At 42.7% G+C, this 17,814-nt stretch overlaps 1 protein-coding gene across 4 annotated transcripts in view; it reads left to right on the plus strand.

Annotated features, from left to right (window-relative positions):
• Positions 1-16,316, plus strand: part of LOC142475002 (transcription factor CP2-like protein 1) — a 31,995-nt gene extending 15,679 nt beyond the window's left edge. For 2 of the 4 annotated variants that reach the window (XM_075581096.1, XM_075581097.1), the window contains 14 exons: positions 898-974; positions 1,317-1,422; positions 2,209-2,331; positions 2,658-2,810; positions 3,092-3,202; positions 3,935-4,026; positions 5,548-5,596; positions 6,046-6,099; positions 6,231-6,333; positions 7,242-7,332; positions 7,461-7,561; positions 9,064-9,206; positions 11,335-11,386; positions 12,655-16,316. In XM_075581096.1, the coding sequence (XP_075437211.1) occupies positions 1,339-1,422; positions 2,209-2,331; positions 2,658-2,810; positions 3,092-3,202; positions 3,935-4,026; positions 5,548-5,596; positions 6,046-6,099; positions 6,231-6,333; positions 7,242-7,332; positions 7,461-7,561; positions 9,064-9,206; positions 11,335-11,386; positions 12,655-12,692 (1,194 nt within the window). In that variant the 5' untranslated portion in view covers positions 898-974; positions 1,317-1,338 and the 3' untranslated portion in view covers positions 12,693-16,316. The remainder of the gene's footprint in view (positions 1-897; positions 975-1,316; positions 1,423-2,208; positions 2,332-2,657; positions 2,811-3,091; positions 3,203-3,934; positions 4,027-5,547; positions 5,597-6,045; positions 6,100-6,230; positions 6,334-7,241; positions 7,333-7,460; positions 7,562-9,063; positions 9,207-11,334; positions 11,387-12,654) is intronic. The other 2 variants (XM_075581094.1, XM_075581095.1) reach the window with 2 other exon arrangements.
• The last annotated feature ends 1,498 nt before the right edge of the window (positions 16,317-17,814 follow it).

The raw sequence follows: 17,814 nt of genomic DNA on the forward strand, positions 1-17,814 counted from the left end.
GGAGGGAACTGTAGTAAGAGCGTCAGGGGGCCAAGCTTTATGTATCATGTGTCCAGTATAATCCACAGTGCTATTCATATGCTTCTTTAAGCAAGTGTGTCTTAAGGTGGGTCTTAAAGGTGGATAGAGAGGGTGCTAGTCGGGTATTGAGGGGAAGGGCATTCAAGAGGTGCGGGGCAGTAAGTGAGAAAGGTTTAAGGCGGGAGAGGGCTTTAGATACAAAGGGGGTAGAAAGAAGACATTCTTGAGAGGAACGCAGGAGCCGGGATGGTGCATAACGAGAAATTAGAGCTGAGATGTAAGGAGGAGCAGAAGAGTGTAAAGCTTTAAAAGTGAGGAGTATTGAGTGTGTGATACGGGATTTGATCGGAAGCCAGGAGAGTGATTTCAGGAGGGGAGACGCGGAGACAGATTTAAGAAAGAGTAGAGTGATTCTTGCAGCAGCGTTTAGGATAGATTGTAGGGGAGACAGGTGAGAGGCAGGAAGGCCTCTCTCTCTCTCTTTCTCTCTCTATATAGATAGATAACATAAAATAGAACTTGCTGCTATGTACTGAAGATGTTTAAACCTTTCACTGCCAGAGGCACCAACAACTCTCTGCTACGCAGTGTCCGGAGTTCTCTGGCAGTGAAAAGGTTAACACAGGGATGGCAGCTGTCCTTTTAAAGTATACACCTAAATGGGCTATATATGTGGGGTTCTACTGGCGCAGAAAGCCAAATGTACATGCAGATTTGTGTTTAGAAAGTGCCCGCTGTGACTCTTCTGAAAATCTCTGACCTAGGTAATATGTTTAAAGGTGTGAGAGTTTTAGGTGAATTTGTTCCTTCCTCTTCTTAGTAGATCAGTAACTACAATCTAAATAATACATTCTGAACCCGGTTGTGTCATTCCAGGACAATCTTACGAAATCCGTCTCCTTGACAATAGAAAATTGGGAGAGTACCAAGAGCTGAATACCAAATATATCAAGGTACAGGGACATACATACACACGTGTGTGTGTGTGTGTGTGTGTGTGTGTGTGTGTGTGTGTGTGTGTGTGTGTGTTTGTGTGTGTATGTGTGTGTCTGTGTGTATCTATCTCTATAAAACACTCCAAAATCCGAAGATGACCTTTGGATTTTGGAGTGCCTGTCCTGTTTTTCTGTATCAGATGTGCTGCATTGCTGACACTGGGCCAACCTGCTCCCTGCCTATCACCTTTAACTTTACATGGGACTGTCTCCTCCTTTTGACTGTGTGTGTGTGTGTATTCACACGAACACGCATTCCATATATAACACACCATTTATTTCCCCTCTCCCGGGTTTCAGAGCATCATAAGGGTCGTTTTCCATGACCGGCGTTTACAGTACATGGAGCATCAGCAGCTGGAGGGCTGGAGATGGAGCAGACCTGGTGACCGCATCCTCGACACAGGTCAGTCTGATTCAGTGTGACATTCCCAGGTGCTGTAGCAGGGACAGCACCAACTCTGACGATATCGCTGAAGCACGTAGCTGCGTCCTGAGGAAATGTACATGTGGCTGCGATAACGTTAAATAGACCAGCAATAGCTCTTCAAAATACAGCTCCCAGAACTCTCTGACCTTTCTTGTGTCCTGTCCTTCATCTCTACGTGTTCACAGTGCTGATGGAGACTTGTGGGATTAAACATACTTTTACTCTTGTTGATCCTTAAAAAATCTCACACAGTTTGTTTTGTCCGTGGTGTCTTAAACATTTTGAGTCAATGGCATAATCCTACTAAGAATTATTAAAGGTATCTAATGAAATAGTCCCCTCTCTTCCATCTGTCTTGTACATTACTGTAGGCAGATTTGTGCCAAAATATCTTGGGCCGATGCGGATAAAAAAAAGTCTATTATAAATGAGTCACACAAGAACTCGGCCACAATAGTTTCCCCTCCTGAGAGCTTATTCAACCTTTCTCACTCGCCTATCTCTTTCAGTCTACAAAGAAAACGCTTGCCCAACGTTTTCAGCCCGGTGGGCCATATTTATTAAGCGGTGCAAATGATTCTGGCCCATTCATCTGAACCATGAAGTACCTTAGTGTGTAACGTTACATTCGTGTCTCATGTATGCTGTGGTGATAACAGGCAGGAGGATGCAGCATGGTTTTTGCAGTAACTCACCATGAAAGGTGTTCGTTTTTAGGCAGGCGTGTGTTCTCTCTTCATTGTAATCTTTTTAATATTTTAGGGGTTTTCTTCTGCAGATATTCCATTGTCGGTTGGTATCTTGGATCCCAGAGCCAGCCCAACGCAGCTAAACACAGTAGAGTTTCTATGGGACCCAGCAAAACGAACTGCAGCCTTTGTTCAGGTAACATACATTTGGTAACATTTGTTTATACCACAACTCCTCATCACATATCTCATTGAAACACTTGGGGGGGTTTCTGTGTTTTGGTAGGAGAGAGCCTCATTGTCTAAGGGATGGTTAAATCGTTTATCTTAAGCTCCCTTCTGACCTTGGGTGGTGAGAGCAGTGAGGCATGGAAATTAAAGCAAATTAGAGGAATAATGGGATTCTCTGTATGCATATTTATTACCTTCTTAACACGTGTAAACCTGACTCTATGCATACGGTCATTTTGAAAGAATGTCACACACCACTCTTACGTTGCCCTGCTTCCTTACTTTTACCAGGTACATTGTATCAGCACAGAATTCACTCCTAGAAAGCACGGAGGGGAGAAGGGTGTCCCTTTTCGGATTCAAATTGACACGTTTAAACAGAATGAGAATGGAGAATACACAGAACACCTGCACTCTGCCAGCTGCCAGATCAAAGTATTCAAGGTACACAAGGAGTCGTGTGCCGCTGCAACAAAAGAACAATTCTTGCAGTTTACCATTCCATTGCATCCGTGTGACCTGCAAGCCCTGTATGTTTTTAGTACCCGTTTATCAGGACTTGCAGAACATGCCGCTGACGGTTCATTCTGGTACTAGGAGGGACTGGTTCTTTTTTTTTTTTTTTTTTAAAGATGTTATCCCTTAATTTTTAGTAGTACATGGAATCCACAGAATGTGAGCCGATGGTTTTCAGAGTCGTGTGTGTCTTGTGAATCTGTCCACAGCCCAAGGGAGCAGACCGAAAACAGAAGACCGACAGGGAGAAGATGGAGAAGAGAACCGCTCAAGAGAAGGAGAAATACCAGCCTTCCTATGATACTACGATACTGACAGAGGTGAGAGAACAGTGCGGTGATACTGTGTGGCAAATCCCTGCAAGTGAAGTAACCCCTCAGTATGATGCCCGGGGAGAGCACTGTATTTCTGGAGACCTCCTATGTTATTTTTGAGCAGTCTTTGTTGCTTTATACTGCATAGTGTGTGCAGGGAGAACCCAAATAGAGAGAACCTGTTTCAACTTGCAAAACTTTTCATGGAATCGGCTTGTGATGGAGGTTAATTACTGTACACACAGCTCTCTCTGTATATTGCATGTCCCTCGTACTTTTATTTTTCTGCAACCTAAATTACAAAATGAAAATTGGGGAAAATATAAACTGAGAAATAACTGATACTTTTTATTGCCTTTAAATGGTAGCCCAATTATAGGGAATATGTTGGGTGTGAATTAGGATATTCTGCATCTGGCGCTTGATACAGAGACCTGCACAGACATCTCCCTCACACCTGGAATTGCTCCATATGACATAACCACTCCCTATAACTGCTCCTTTATTCCTCATATTGCTCCATATAACACCTCCCTAATATCCCCTGTTGTTCCATGTAACTTCTCCCTAACTCCTTCTGCTCTGTATAACTGCTCCCTATAATTCCTGTTTCTTATTTGCTCCATGTAGCAACTTCCTGTCACTTTTTTGATACATTCCCCCTGAATACAACAGCGAGCTCGCCTGTATATCATTGCAGTGACGCAGTGTAACTCCTTTCTGCTTCTCTTTGTGCAGTGTTCTCCTTGGCCAGATTTGCCATGTCAGCCAAACAGCTCCTCTTCCCCTGGTTACAACAGCTCCCCAAACAGTTTCAGCATCGGAGATGGGTATGTTCATGTCCCTTGGTGCTGGAGGCTTTGTACAAAAACTATGTACAGGGCTACAAATACTATGGCCTGGATTCTCTAAACCAATACTAAGCCTTCAGCCGCCTGAATTCTTGTCCGGGGGAATCAATATGGCTGTCAGGGTGTGCATCACTACAGCAGCCAATAGAAAACCACAACGTCTTCAGGACATACAGTTGCAGCTTTCTATTGGGTGATCATGATGACCATATTGGATGGATCGATTTTATATCTATATATCTTAATAGTATGTAAGAAGCTTTATATGTAGGGGGTCTCCAGAGCTGATGGTAGTAATATTCAGCTGCACAGCACCTCCCATTTCAGATAATGAGAAAACAAAAATCACTATTTGCCCAAACATTAATTTAGATTACTTCATTTCTCATTTTGGTGTGTCATGTGGCTAAATTAAACTTTCACGTGCAAAAAAATTGGCATGTCAGTCATGGCGAGGGCATGGGGTTATATATGTATTTATATATATATATATATTCTCTTATCAGGGCTCAAAAAAGTCCAAAGGCCCACTCGTGGCCCCCACCCCCCCCCCCCCCAAAAAAAACCTCAACCCCCTTATTTTACGTGCTCGCGAGTGGTAGCGGCGGCGGGGTGAAGCATCGCCCGAATTGTCCTGATTCCTCCCCAGCAACTTCTGTGTCTCTGCTGCAGCTCCCGTAAAATGGCTGCCATGACAATGGGACGCTAGGTGACGTCACGCAGTGTCAAGTTGTCATGGCAAGGTGACGCCACATGATGTCATGGCAACGCGGCGTCCTTTGATGCCCCACAGCCATCTTTACTGTAGCTGCAGCGGAGACACAGAAGTTGGTAGGGAGGAGTCGGTAGAATGCCGTGAGATGCTGCCACACTCCACCGCCGGTAATGCCAGCAGATAAAATGCACTCGCCCCAGGTGAGGGGGCGAGTGCATTTGTCGAGCCCTGTATAGAATACTAAAGGTCCCATTGTATATGATGTGAGGAGGTCTTCCCTGTTCTTGAACAGATCAGCGCCGTTCAAATGAATGGAGATGAAATCTTCTCCAGCACAGGTGAAGTGGCTTCAGAGCATAGGGAATAAGGTGCAGGTGTGGTCAGACTAATATTAGAAACCTTCCTATACGCAGGCCTGCACAACTCCAGTCCTCGAGGGCTGTAAACAGGGCAGATTTTCAGGATATCCCAACTTCAGCATAGCTGGCTCAATTAGTGGCTCAGTCATACTAAACCACTAATTAAGCCAGCTGTGCTGAAGTAGGGATATCCTGAAAACCTGGCCTGTTTGCGGCCCTCGAGGACTGGAGTTGTGCAGGCCTACTATAAAGCGTTCACACATCTTCAGCACTGCTGTCTTGGACAGCGACATATCAGGAGTCCTCTTCCTTTTTGCAACCGTAGAAATGCCCTTCTATGCATTTCCAAATCATGATGATTTTATTAAACCTCCTTTTAACGAAGGCTTCATAATTCTTCTTTCCCAACTCTCCTGTCCATTTTAGGAACTGTTCTCCCACCCCCCAAGTGGAGCCCCCTCCTCCCAGAAATGATGTAAGTATCTTTGCAATGTGGGTCCTTTACCTGCCCGAGGTCCCGGCAAAGGATTTCAGGCAATGGTGGAAACCAAGGGGTTAAAAGTGCATGAGTTAACTACCTTCTGCAAATCATTAACATGCCTCCAATGTAGGAAATGTGAGCACAGAACATGAGGAGGAAGGTGGGTGTTTGGGGAGCTTGTCGTGGTATTCCGATCAGGAAGTTTATATTGTCCAATGTGTGAAAAGTTAAGGGTTAGAAAATGATTTATTTCCTCCCTTTGTCCCTAAATAAATCTGCTTCGGCTTCTCCATAACCGCGATCAAAGTTGTTTTGATACAAAGCAGAATTTTGAATGCCACTTAACTCCTTCCTTGCCAGAGGGGTAAAACGCATTGCAAAGCGCTGGTGGTTAAGGGGGCTGTTGGGAAATTACATTTTGCATCTTTTGTCTCTCAAAATAGAAACCTCCTGCAGGATTTCAGAACGATGTATTGTATCAGGATGAAAAAGGAAAAGTAAAAGCAATTTCTTTTTATATATATATATATATATATTTTTTTTTGTTTGTTAAACTGAAACTTTGAACTTTGAGACTGTGTGTAGCACTTACTTGAAATAACACTTACTTTTTTTTTTTTTTTTTAAGTCATTGCAGCACCTTAACCCCTCAGCCTCAATCCAAGATGCCCAACAGTGGCTGCAGCGTAACAGATTCCCTCAGTATTGCAGACTCTTCTCTAGTTTCTGCGGTGAGTGCTAGGAGCTCCGTCGCACTGCTGAGCTCTCATCCCTCACTACCAATGTGACTAGTTCTATGGTAGAAGGGGTCACCTTGCCCTGTATGCACTCACAGGTCTGCTACAAAATAACCTTGCTTTGCCATTCTGTGCTTTTTCACTTTCCCTGCTGTGTGATGTCTTGTTAATAAGATCCTACATCATTTTAATGCAAAAAATCTCTTCACGGCTACACTGCCACCTCTGGGGTGGAATCCTGGGAACACATTGCTGCTGCCATGAGTGATATATTATTAATAATTGAGAATGCAGGTAAGGTCAGAGAGGGCGTGGAAGTGTGTTGCCCAAGAATTTAGATATAAGGGTGGAATCAAAACTCGCAAGCTATTTCTGTCAAAGGCAACACCTTCACCTGTACATAACTTGTGTTACTATAGCAGGGTGGCCAACTCCAGTCCTTAGGGGCCACCAACAGGTTGGGTTTTATGTATATTCCTGCTTCAGCACTGGTGACTTGGTCAACAACTGAGACACCTGTGCTGAAGCAAGGATATCCATAAAACCCAACCTGTTGGTGGACCTTGAGGACTGGAGTTGGCCGCGCTTGTACTAGACGCTGGCAAAGACCAAGTCTTGTGTACAAGAGCAGCTAAGTGTATTTACTGCTAAAGCGATACCTTCACTGTCTGAACATCTGATAGTCTGATATACATGTCACTACTCTACTAGTTATACTCTGTTATATGCGCTGCCACATGTGTTTGTGATGATTATTTTTGGCAAATGCTGCAGTGTACTCTCATGGAACATCTAATGAAGTTCTTTGAGTTACATAGCTTTGTATACGTTATCTGTGTTCTCTAAAAACATAAACTGCTGTTACAGTGTATAGAAAATGATGATAATGGGGACTGTTCCAGGTGCTGACTTATTAAAGATGTCAAAAGAAGACTTTGTCCAAGTCTGTGGACCTGCGGATGGGATCCGGCTCTTTAATGCAGTTAAAGGAAGGTCAGTAAGAGCGGGTTTGCTGTAATTTAATGACTTTCACTGCCAGAAGGCATGCAACGGCAGCAAAAGGATTAATGATTATATATAAATATTCCCTTTTTTTTTCTCATTTAAAATTAAATCTACAGAAACGTGAGACCCCGGCTGACCATATACGTCTGCCAGGAACCAGAACAGAACCGATCTAACCAGCAACAGAAGCGGGAGCTTGGGGATGCCACTGTGTGTGGTATGTGTTTCTTTGGGGATGCCACTGTGTGTGGTATGCGTTTCTTTGGGGATGCCACTGTGTGTGGTATGTGTTTCTTTGGGGATGCCACTGTGTGTGGTATGTGTTTCTTTGGGGATGCCACTGTGTGGTATGTGTTTCTTTGGGGATGCCACTGTGTGTGGTATGTGTTTCCTTGGGGATGCCACTGTGTGTGGTATGTGTTTCCTTGGGGATGCAACTATGGGGTACATTTATAAAGTGCTGGTACAAGTTATTACTATAAGCGCACGCGACGGCAATGCATTTGTTCTGCATGACGTTGCGTCGCCGGCACTACAAGCGCAGCCTAATGCAGAAAATCTTTGGCCTCTCCAGCAACCATAAGATATTATATGTGAAGTCCTTGCCAGTATAATCTATAAAAGGTGGGTGTTTTATTGATGATGGACAAACCTGGTGCGATTCGCTTGCCCTGGATTTGTCTTGGGAAACCCCCCGTCACTTTGTATGGAATTCCTTTTCTTTGATAAACATGGGGCTGTTTTATTACTCTGTGTATCTGGGGACTTTTTAGTTAATAGGCCCCGAAATTAGAGAAATCACTTCAGAATATTCGGCATTTCCTCGTTTCACTTTATAAATCATGTCAGTGCTGGCACGCTCACTGCTTTGAACAGAAAACTAGATTCACCAGGATTGCACCTTCTGTAGATATTATTTTAGGGTCTGTATTTCCTGCTGAGCAGGTTTTTGACAAGTGATTGCAGCAGATAATTTGCTGTGTGAGGTGACAGCGGTTTGGGTATCTGCTCAGATGGAAGATTGAAGTCACTTTTGTTTGTGTGTGTGCGTGTGTGTTTGAACGGGCCCCACTATTTGGGACCCAGCCCCCCCCCTTCCACCCGAGTATGTCTTCACAGCGCTGTGCCAAATGTTTCAGCTGGTGCTTCTAACAGTTATTCTAGGGAGTGGTTAAACCAGAAATATAGCAGCCGTGCAGAAGGCCAGTGCGGTCAAGTCTAATAATCTACTGTATGACAGTTTTAGGGGGAATTTTGGGGTATAAATCTTGAACTTTCACAGCAACCCTCTGGAGCTATTGAAAGCACTAAAAGATTAAAAGTGCTGATTTCAGAAAAAGTTGCCAATTGCCTGCGCTGACCCTGCTAAACACATGGCTTTGGTGTTAGAGGGGACTGTACATTTAATTCTACTTTAATTAAAACAGCCTAATGAATCCTATGTCAGACATGTGGATGATATAATAACTTGAATGTTTTAATAAATTCACTACTCCATCCCTAGCCATGTGCAACTTGTATCAGAAACCTAAACATGACCCAGTAAAGCAAGTGCATTTCATGAGCAATCAGCCGCCTGGTTATACACTTGAGACAACAAAAGAGTTTGCTACATTCAAATCTTCCTTTGAAACGTGGTATCATTGTGCCTCGCGCTGTGCGGCGCTGGGTGGGAGCTGCCTTCACCAGGAATAGACGCAGGTGTTTTCTCTGTTGCAGTGTACCATGCGATTTTCTTGGAAGAGCTAACGTCCCTGGAACTGATAGAAAAGATTGCAAACCTGTATACGATTTCACCTCAGCAGATAAATCAGATTTATAGACAAGGACCAACGGGTATCCATGTGGTGGTGAGCACAGAGGTGTGTACTGAGCTGCAATGTAATGACTGGAAAATATTACTGTGTCCACTAACAAAAAATCGCCCTTAAACTGCATTTCAATTCTGTATAATTTCAGTGTTTTTTGTTTTTTCTTCACAAATATCTTTATTGGAGGTGTTTTTTTAAAGGTTGAATACGTGAATAAACGGTACCATTTTGCATTTGCACTCTAGGTGGCAATGAATCTTTACTAAAGGTTCAGTCCCCTTTTGTACCCAAGTGAAATGATGGCTGGGATATAGGTATGAAAGTGCAATGTTTAAGGAAATCACAGTGTTTACATTTAAATCTAAATATTAACACTGCTTGTACAGTTTGTGCCCCACCTGAGTTATTCCCTTCCTGCGGCAGGACTGATCCAATCCTGCTTGCCCCTGTGTTAACCCCAGATGCAAACAGACATCCCCATTTGCCCTATGAAGCAGAGTTACATGTTTTACTCCTTCCTTGTATATGAAACAAAGTACAGTAACCAGATTCTCATTAGTGTCACAGCTCTGACTTGGGGCACAAGTTCCATTTTTTGATACAAGGGCAGGCAGGAATTTCCCCTGCAGCATTGGGCAGGGGGGGGGGGGGTGCTGCATGATGATTAATTAGTGTCTACATTTTACAACATTGCTGTTCTCAAGTACAATTGTGACACAATTGAGCTGTTAGCAAGTTATTGCTGCAATGAAGAGGCAGAGCAGGGAAGACAGCCCCCTTTGCTGACACGCATAGCTGGAGGGGCATACAGGCGGCTGGTGAGTGAGCGTAATTGTTTTCACACTTAGAATAATAATGGCATATGACAGGAATCCCCAGAAGATGGTTCAGCCATTAACCACTTCAGTGTTAATGTAGGAGAGGGCATGGCTTGTTCTATAGTAGGTGCGTGCACGTGACGCACACTTTTTGTGTGTACAGTGCATGCTGCCAGGAGCGACAGGTTTGCTGTGTGTGTGTGTGTGTGTGTGTGTGTGTGTTTATGTAGATTGTGTGTTATTAATTTATTATATATTTTTTAAATAAAAAAGACGCGTGTAAAATAAGAATAAATAATTTATTAACATTGTACGTACGTACGTACATTACAGCGGCGGTAGCGGCGCGAATACTTACTTTTTGTGTCTTCCCAGCTATCGCCCGGCTCCATGCTCACTGCTGTGCGCGGGTGCAGCCCTAGCATACAATGGCTGGCTAACCACAGCCAACTATAACTGCCGCAAGCGCGCACGGCGCAGCAAGCGTGCCCACTATATTACGGGTCTTACTGTTTTCTGTGTGGTCCGGTGGCCGCTCTGATTCCACCCCCCCAAAAACGTTATCTGCCTGGGAGGATTATCTCTGCGGGGGTCCCTGCTTCTGAATACGACCCACGCAGTGTTAACCTTACCGGGCCAGATCCTGTCTGGAAGAGCTGCACAAAGGGATAACATTCAGGAGACGTGGAGGAATTTGGGACTTGAAAGTGAATGTTCAGAAGAAGCGAAATGTGAGGAAAAAAAACCTATTCTCTATTGCAAATCACTTCTTCTAAACCGCTTCTAAAAAACAGTGACAAACCGCATGATTTAGCAGCCAAACCGCCCGGATTGTAGGTGCTTTAGAAGTGAATGACCAGAGGTGCTAACTCCACCCCCGGTCTGATTTATGGGTTTTTCGGTCTCGCCAAACGTATATTTCAAGCTCTGAATAAAACTCGCGATCCAAATCTCGCCGGCCTTTACGTGCGGACTAAAAAAAAAGTGAGTTTTTTTAGAAGCGGTTTGCATTACGGTGTTACTACAATAGCAGTTGTGGGCCAAAAATGCGAGTTTGAGGATTTTTTTGACAGACCGATCGGATTGGCAGAGCCGGAGTGAAACTGCTTCTAAAAAAGCTGTTTAGACGCGGTCTGAACATGCGATAAGAGCTTACAGAATGGCAAAGCATTCCAGGCCGCCTTCTAAGAGCACTTCAGAAATCGTTTGTCACACTTCTGATGTACTAGAATAGGCAAATTACAAATAATGGTTTCTGTGTTTTTTTTTGTTTTTTTGACCATTATCACAGGTTTTTGGTTCATAGCACAGCATGACATGTAGCCAGCTCCCTGTAACATGAATACCACTTTACTTTTCAGATGGTTCAGAATTTCCAGGATGAGGCCTGCTTTGTAATCGGCACTCTAAAAGGTATTTGACACTTGTAATTACTCGGAAATAATCGCAGTCTTTGCTAGTGAAATGTAAACTTGTTTGACATGGCACCTAATGATTTGTTTCCATGATCACTGTCACGGGGTCTGCAAGTAATAGATCCAAAGTTTTTTAGTGCCCGGACAACCCAAGGTTTTCACACAAATGTAAGTGATTCGGTGTTTTAAATAACTGTCACACTTAAGCACACACAACATTTAAACAATTTCATTTATTTGATTTCTTTAAAGGACTAATTCATGCAATATCCTACATGTGTGGTTTTAAAATAATAATTCCGTTCTTTAGTATTAGATAATGCTTAAATGTTTTTTTATTCAACTCTTAATGTCATTTTTAATGAGTTTTAATATACGGCGATAATTTGTTGCCAATATTCCCAACAGTTTGAGCTGCAAACTGTAATAATAGATAATGTTACAAGTGATAATGCTCGGCGGCAGCTCAATGGGGAATCACAACACACACACACACACTCACTCAATCAGCACACACGGTCACGTCACACACACTCACAACAAACACACACAATCACAACCAACACAGGCAAGACACACACAACACACAAACTCAATCACACCACACACACGCAATCACAATCACAACACACACTCATAAGTCATACACTTTCACCTATGGAGTAATAAGCATGCTCCTGTGGGGAAACAGACAGGAGGAGGGGATGTCTGTGTGCAGAGAAGCCCCGCCCCCGCAGCACAGAGAGAAGCAGACAGCACAGAGAAGCCCCGCCCCCGCAGCGAGTGACAGCCAATGAGAGCCAAGGCCCGTCCTGTAGTCCGTCAATGAGCTCCAAGCCCCGCCCCGCAGTCTGCCAATGGGAGCGCGCACAAACCCACAGACAAACATCTTTTGAGATATATATATTGAAGCAGGTGGTCTCTAGAGTTAACATTAACAGGGTTTAGCTCCAGAGACCCCTGCTTCCAATTATATGTAGATTATATATAGATATCTATATATATCTTTTTTTGTTAAAGTGCTGCTTGGGTTTCCTCTTTAAATAAATGCAATCATCCTTAATGTGCTACGTCTCCTTTTTAACATGCAGAAAGCTTATTTTCGCTTGTCAATGCTTCTTTTTGTTGGCTGTAATTCCATTTCTAGACATTTTTGCTAGATGTTTTGAAAACCTGTGTTTGTTTAGATGTGATTTGCCTGATTTTAATAAGAAATGATTGTTCTTTATACACCGTTTTGTAAATGAGTTTTTTCTCTTCTTGCAGCAGAAAGTAATGCAGGCTACCACATCATTTTAAAATAAAGGTCCCCGGACTCTGTACAACCGCAACGAAGAATCTCCGTCCCGGCAATCACAGACAATGCGCAAACAAGTATTAAAGAGCCAGTGAACACAACGCTGGTTTAAATGTCACCGTTTGTTCCCTAGAAGTGGAGAACAAAAGTTGTTTTCTATCTGCTTTTACTTTTAAATCCAAAGTTCCTGTGCTTTATCCAAAGGGAATGTGTAGGAGAGAGGAGGCGTATAGATCCAGGCAGCTGAAACTCCGTGCAGGTTGAGGAAGTCACGTGCAGGGCTTTTACACCACCAACTGCACAGGTTACTCGTGTAAATCTGCCTCCTTCTGCTCCGTGTCGTAACCCTTTGTGTACATGCAAACCGTGAGATATTGTAAATAGTGGGGATATTGGAAGTGTATTTTGTATTTCCTGACACGCACATTCTTTCATCGCTGCAGATAACTGAAAATGGTCCAGGTTTAAAAAAAAATAATAATAATTTAATGCCTTCCTACTTGCGGGGGAAAAAAGATGAATTTTTGTACTTTTTTTTAATGTGTATATATAATATTTCCCAATGCGGTAGCAATCGTTTTCTAGCCAAGGGGCCTGCGTTTTTAAGGGCTTTTAACCCCTTCACTGACCGGGAAAATAGCATTATGGCAGCTAAGGGGTTAATAAACAGGCCTGGTTCACCCTGAGCTGGAAGGCGTTTTATAGATATAGCCCTAGAGCTGATGCATTAAATGCACGGCCCATACTCTGTGGCTTTGTACCTGCAAAACTGGGCATACTGTATGTTTCTCTCACAATCCCCTTTAGTGGGGGAAATTATACAATTCTGTTAGTGTAGAAATAACAGTTCAGTCCTACAAGTAATAGGAACCAGTTTTGTTTAGCCCTGTCCAAAAGACACCGGCAAAGGCACAACTCAGTTTAATATGTGATCATCGTGAATACAGAAATCTCTTATGTTACTGTATTTTATTGGGAGGGGTGCGCTGGTCCTCCTCCCCACTAATCCCCACCATTTATAGCCCCATAGAGATCAATTGGGTTTCCGTGCTTGACTTGAGTTCCTGCCAGGGTACCTTTAGGAATAACTAAACCTCTTGCAGTGCATAAATGCTAACAGGATGTGAGGGGCGGCCTAGTTAATACGAATGTAAATATATATTTACAGCTGAGCTGTTTGCACTCAGGGCCTATTTTTATTTTTGTTGTAGAGTGTAATATTGGTTTTAACATATAGAATGAGTTTTGAATTCTTTTAACATTCTGCACACCTGTAGAAATAATTGCATACCCCCCTCACCACCTAAAATATATTTGAATTATAATTTGTGTTTCATCCTCTCTGAACATTTCTGTAATCTGATGATAAAAGGTGTTGAATAAGATTTTTTTCACTGAATTCAAAGTGCACAAGGTATTAGTGAGAGCTGAGAGGGCTTTTGAGAACTTTATCTGTTAAAGCTGAATGAAACACTGACATCTTTTTCACATTGAACAATTCTTAAAGCAGCAATCCCCCACCCTCACCCCCAAACAATATTATTGGTAATTAAAGTAGTAATTTACCCTGCCTGTGTATGCTGTCATCAGCTGTTTATTTGGGGCTTAATGAGTGAGCACAGCCTTTTCAAACTCCAGGAGAGGGAAATAACAAAATATCTCCAGAGTATGACTACAGAATATAAAAGGGTTCGGACCAACAAAGACAAAAGCTGGAACTTCAAAATAACCCACTTTGCTTTAGCGAGCAGAAAGGATTGCTGCTTGGATATAGAATGAAGGGTGTTATTCACTTCCTTTTGCCAATCGCTGGTTGTGTAAAAGGTTTGCTCTTTGCAGAGCGGTGTTCCCTCCTGGGGACGCGTGGAGACGTGTAGCAAGGCTGTGGGTGGATGCTTGTTACAGCTCTGCTCCAAACAAACCAATCCTTTCTTCACAGAATGCTGAATGTCTCATGGGACTGTGAAATATGTTATGTACTTTGCACATTTTAAGTTACGGTGGGTGAAAAAGGCGACAAAAAACCTCCACCGTTAGCATGTAGCCAATAAAGAATATATCTTGTGAGCACATTCACGTGTCTTAGACAGGTCTGCAACCCTGCCTTTCAACCATTATCACCTAGCATACAGTGCTTCCACTGCAGCAAGGGATTCTGGGAAATGACATGCAAATGAGCACACAATGTGTCACCTTTTGCCTGAAATCTTTGTGTGTTTTGCTCTTTAAACTGTTCTGTTTTTTGGCATGAGCCAGATAGAATAATAAACGGGTAATATTAGAAATATATCAAATGCATATAATCCTCCTTCCAAAATCCAGTCCAATCTGCAGCCCATATTTTAATAGTATTCAGTTCCTGCATAATCCTGCAGGTTGTTTTGTAATATTTATTTCAGTGAAAATTCAGCCAACCTAGAAGGCGAGGATGCAGGCTTTGTTAAAAGGGAACACTGATTTAAGAGTCTTAATCCATAATGAACACTGAATATACAACTGAGCATCCTATATGTACAGTACAATGCAGCTGCCTTTATGATTTCTCATCCATATCACAATGTTGTACCTGTGTTTGCTTTGCTGGGCATGGCTAGTGGCCCTCCTGCCTTTAAAACACAACAGTCTAACATTCTGTAGCTCACCTTCAAGCAGCAAGAAAAAGAAGCACTTAACTTGGCATCAGACACAGTACATAGATTCTTTCTACCTCGTCCTTTCAACCAAAGAAGGGATGGAACAGGGGCATTTTATTTACACTTCCTGGAGTGACAGGGGGTCTCTGCTGTCATCGGACACAAAGCTGCAACATTTATACCAAAAACCAGCAAGGGGGGGGGCTTCACATTTCTGGGCTTTTCTGCTTGTGCTGGATGCTCTTTAGATTACTGAATGAAGTGTATGTCTGTTCTTTGAATGTTCCAGGTGTATAGGGGGGTGGGTGAGGTGTGGGGTCCTGGATACGATGTGCTCAGCAGGTCTGAGTGCATTGCACGGTGCCTTTAATTGCTTTTGCTCCAATAACTTTGGGCAATAATGACAATAAATGTGTGTTCAATGCCGAACTACAGTGACATTTTGCTTTTGGAAAACAAACTGTCCCCTGTCTGTATCTGAAGTAATTTGTAGTAACCTGAAATGATTAGGGTGAAGGTGTATATAGGCCCTGGCTTCTAATACTGGAGCTTCTAACCTCAGGTTTATTTTCTCTCTTATTCTGCAAATTAGACTTTTTTTTCTACTGATTATGCAAGGAGGGATTTTTTTAAAGTGGTTTCCTATGCATTGTGGTGTAACAGATTTGCTACCTTTGTGTTAAGGTAATTTCCTTTCCTGAATGTATATCTTCCTTTAAATGTTTCCGCACTGGATGATTTGGCGAGGTCGAGCCCCCGGCACTGAGTGGGGGCTGCTGATTTTGTTTGATAAATTTCAATTTTGCGACCGGCATATTCTTTATACTTTCTATGCAAGAGATGTGGGGGGTGGGAGTTCTGTGGGGGTGGGCCGGGCCGACTGAACCGTTATTATTTACTGCCACATTTTGTTTTTTGTACATTGAAAGAAAAAAAAAAGCATATTTTGCACTGGCTATTTTACTCTTGTACAGGAAAACAAAAAATTGGAACTGGAATCTGTAATAAATGCAAATAAACTTTGTACAAAAGTACGAATTATTGTAATGTGTTTTGTTTTTTTTTCACATTTCAAGTTGGAAATTCTGGCTGTTGCACATTCCATATGTAGAAAAGTGGAGTCCTTATCGCAGAAAAAAAGTTAATTTCTGTGTAGGTAAAAGGTCAGAATCTGAAACATTTTGTATCTTGCGGAGAGTCGCTCACAGCGTGGGAAATAAATAAAAATTTTTTTAAAAATTATATATATATATATATATATATATACACACACACACACACACACACACACACTCACTCACTGTAGTATGTATAGAGGGTAAGTATTACACGTACAAAAAGTATTTTAAAAAAGTCAAGCGTGTACAGTATCAGTAACACTTTGCCTGTCTCCCGCAACGTCCAAACCGGTCAGTGGGCACCTGACATCCAGTATCTGATCGGTAAGAAGGACTCCAAGATTCCAGCAACAAATGTAGCAAGCAGCGGTCTGGGTTACTCAAGTGTCCATACAAACAGCTACAATGTAGCGAAATAGAAGGTGTGCATGCACCTGGATGACATCACACTCATAGGTGGAACCGCGTATAGAGCAAATATTACCGGATTCATTACTGCCTCACTGTTTTTATACTGTTATATCTATAACACTTTTCTGGCTAATCCTGTGACGCACCGAGCATGCGCAACTGCACAAGATGGCGGCGCCCTGCAAAGGGAGCCACTGGCGACGTGATCGCCCCCTCCATGTCACCGGCACTCACCAGACACACCCACACCCCTCCCACACCGATCGAAAAGTAGAGAGGGGCAGGGGAAAGCCCAGAGGGGGACCCTGGCTACATCATATATAGATATACACATTTATTTTTTCCCCCCTTAAACTAAGCACTTGGGTACATTTAAAGAAATAGAGATTTATTTGGTCCAATATTTCAGTAAAATTACAGAACCTATCAAGAAAAAAAAAATGCTGTTCTACAGGAGCACTTTAATTGGCTGACTATTCCCTGTCCTACAGATTTTGCCCTGTATTCTGTATTCCATGGCATACAAAGAACAGTTGAGGTATTATGGTGGTCCAGTTTTATCAGTTTAAACTCATCCACAGCTTTAAGAACACGACTGATAGAATCCAGTGGAATTGTACAGCACAAAGAAGATGACCAGTTTTACCCTATTATAAGGAGAGGTTCTTTTTCAATAAGTTGAAAAATACATACACTCCTTATAATCGGGCTCCTCCCACTTTGTGAGCCAATTAGCAGTCAGATGTATGAGGTAGGCGGGTAAAACGGAGGAAGCTCCTCCTTGGGGGGCCGGAAGTAGCCATGTTGCTTGTGGCAGGAAGCAGGAAGTTCAAACCGAGAGACAGTGTGTGAGCCTTTTTCTTTCCAGCTACTGCTGACATTAGAAGGTCGCGTTATGTTTAGGGTCGACCTATAATTGTGAAAATACACTACTTTATAATGTCAGGTGTTTGGGTTTTTTAACCCT

The sequence above is a fragment of the Ascaphus truei genome, unplaced genomic scaffold (genome assembly GCF_040206685.1).
Source record: "Ascaphus truei isolate aAscTru1 unplaced genomic scaffold, aAscTru1.hap1 HAP1_SCAFFOLD_1047, whole genome shotgun sequence".
Classification (NCBI taxonomy): Eukaryota; Metazoa; Chordata; class Amphibia; order Anura; family Ascaphidae; genus Ascaphus; species Ascaphus truei.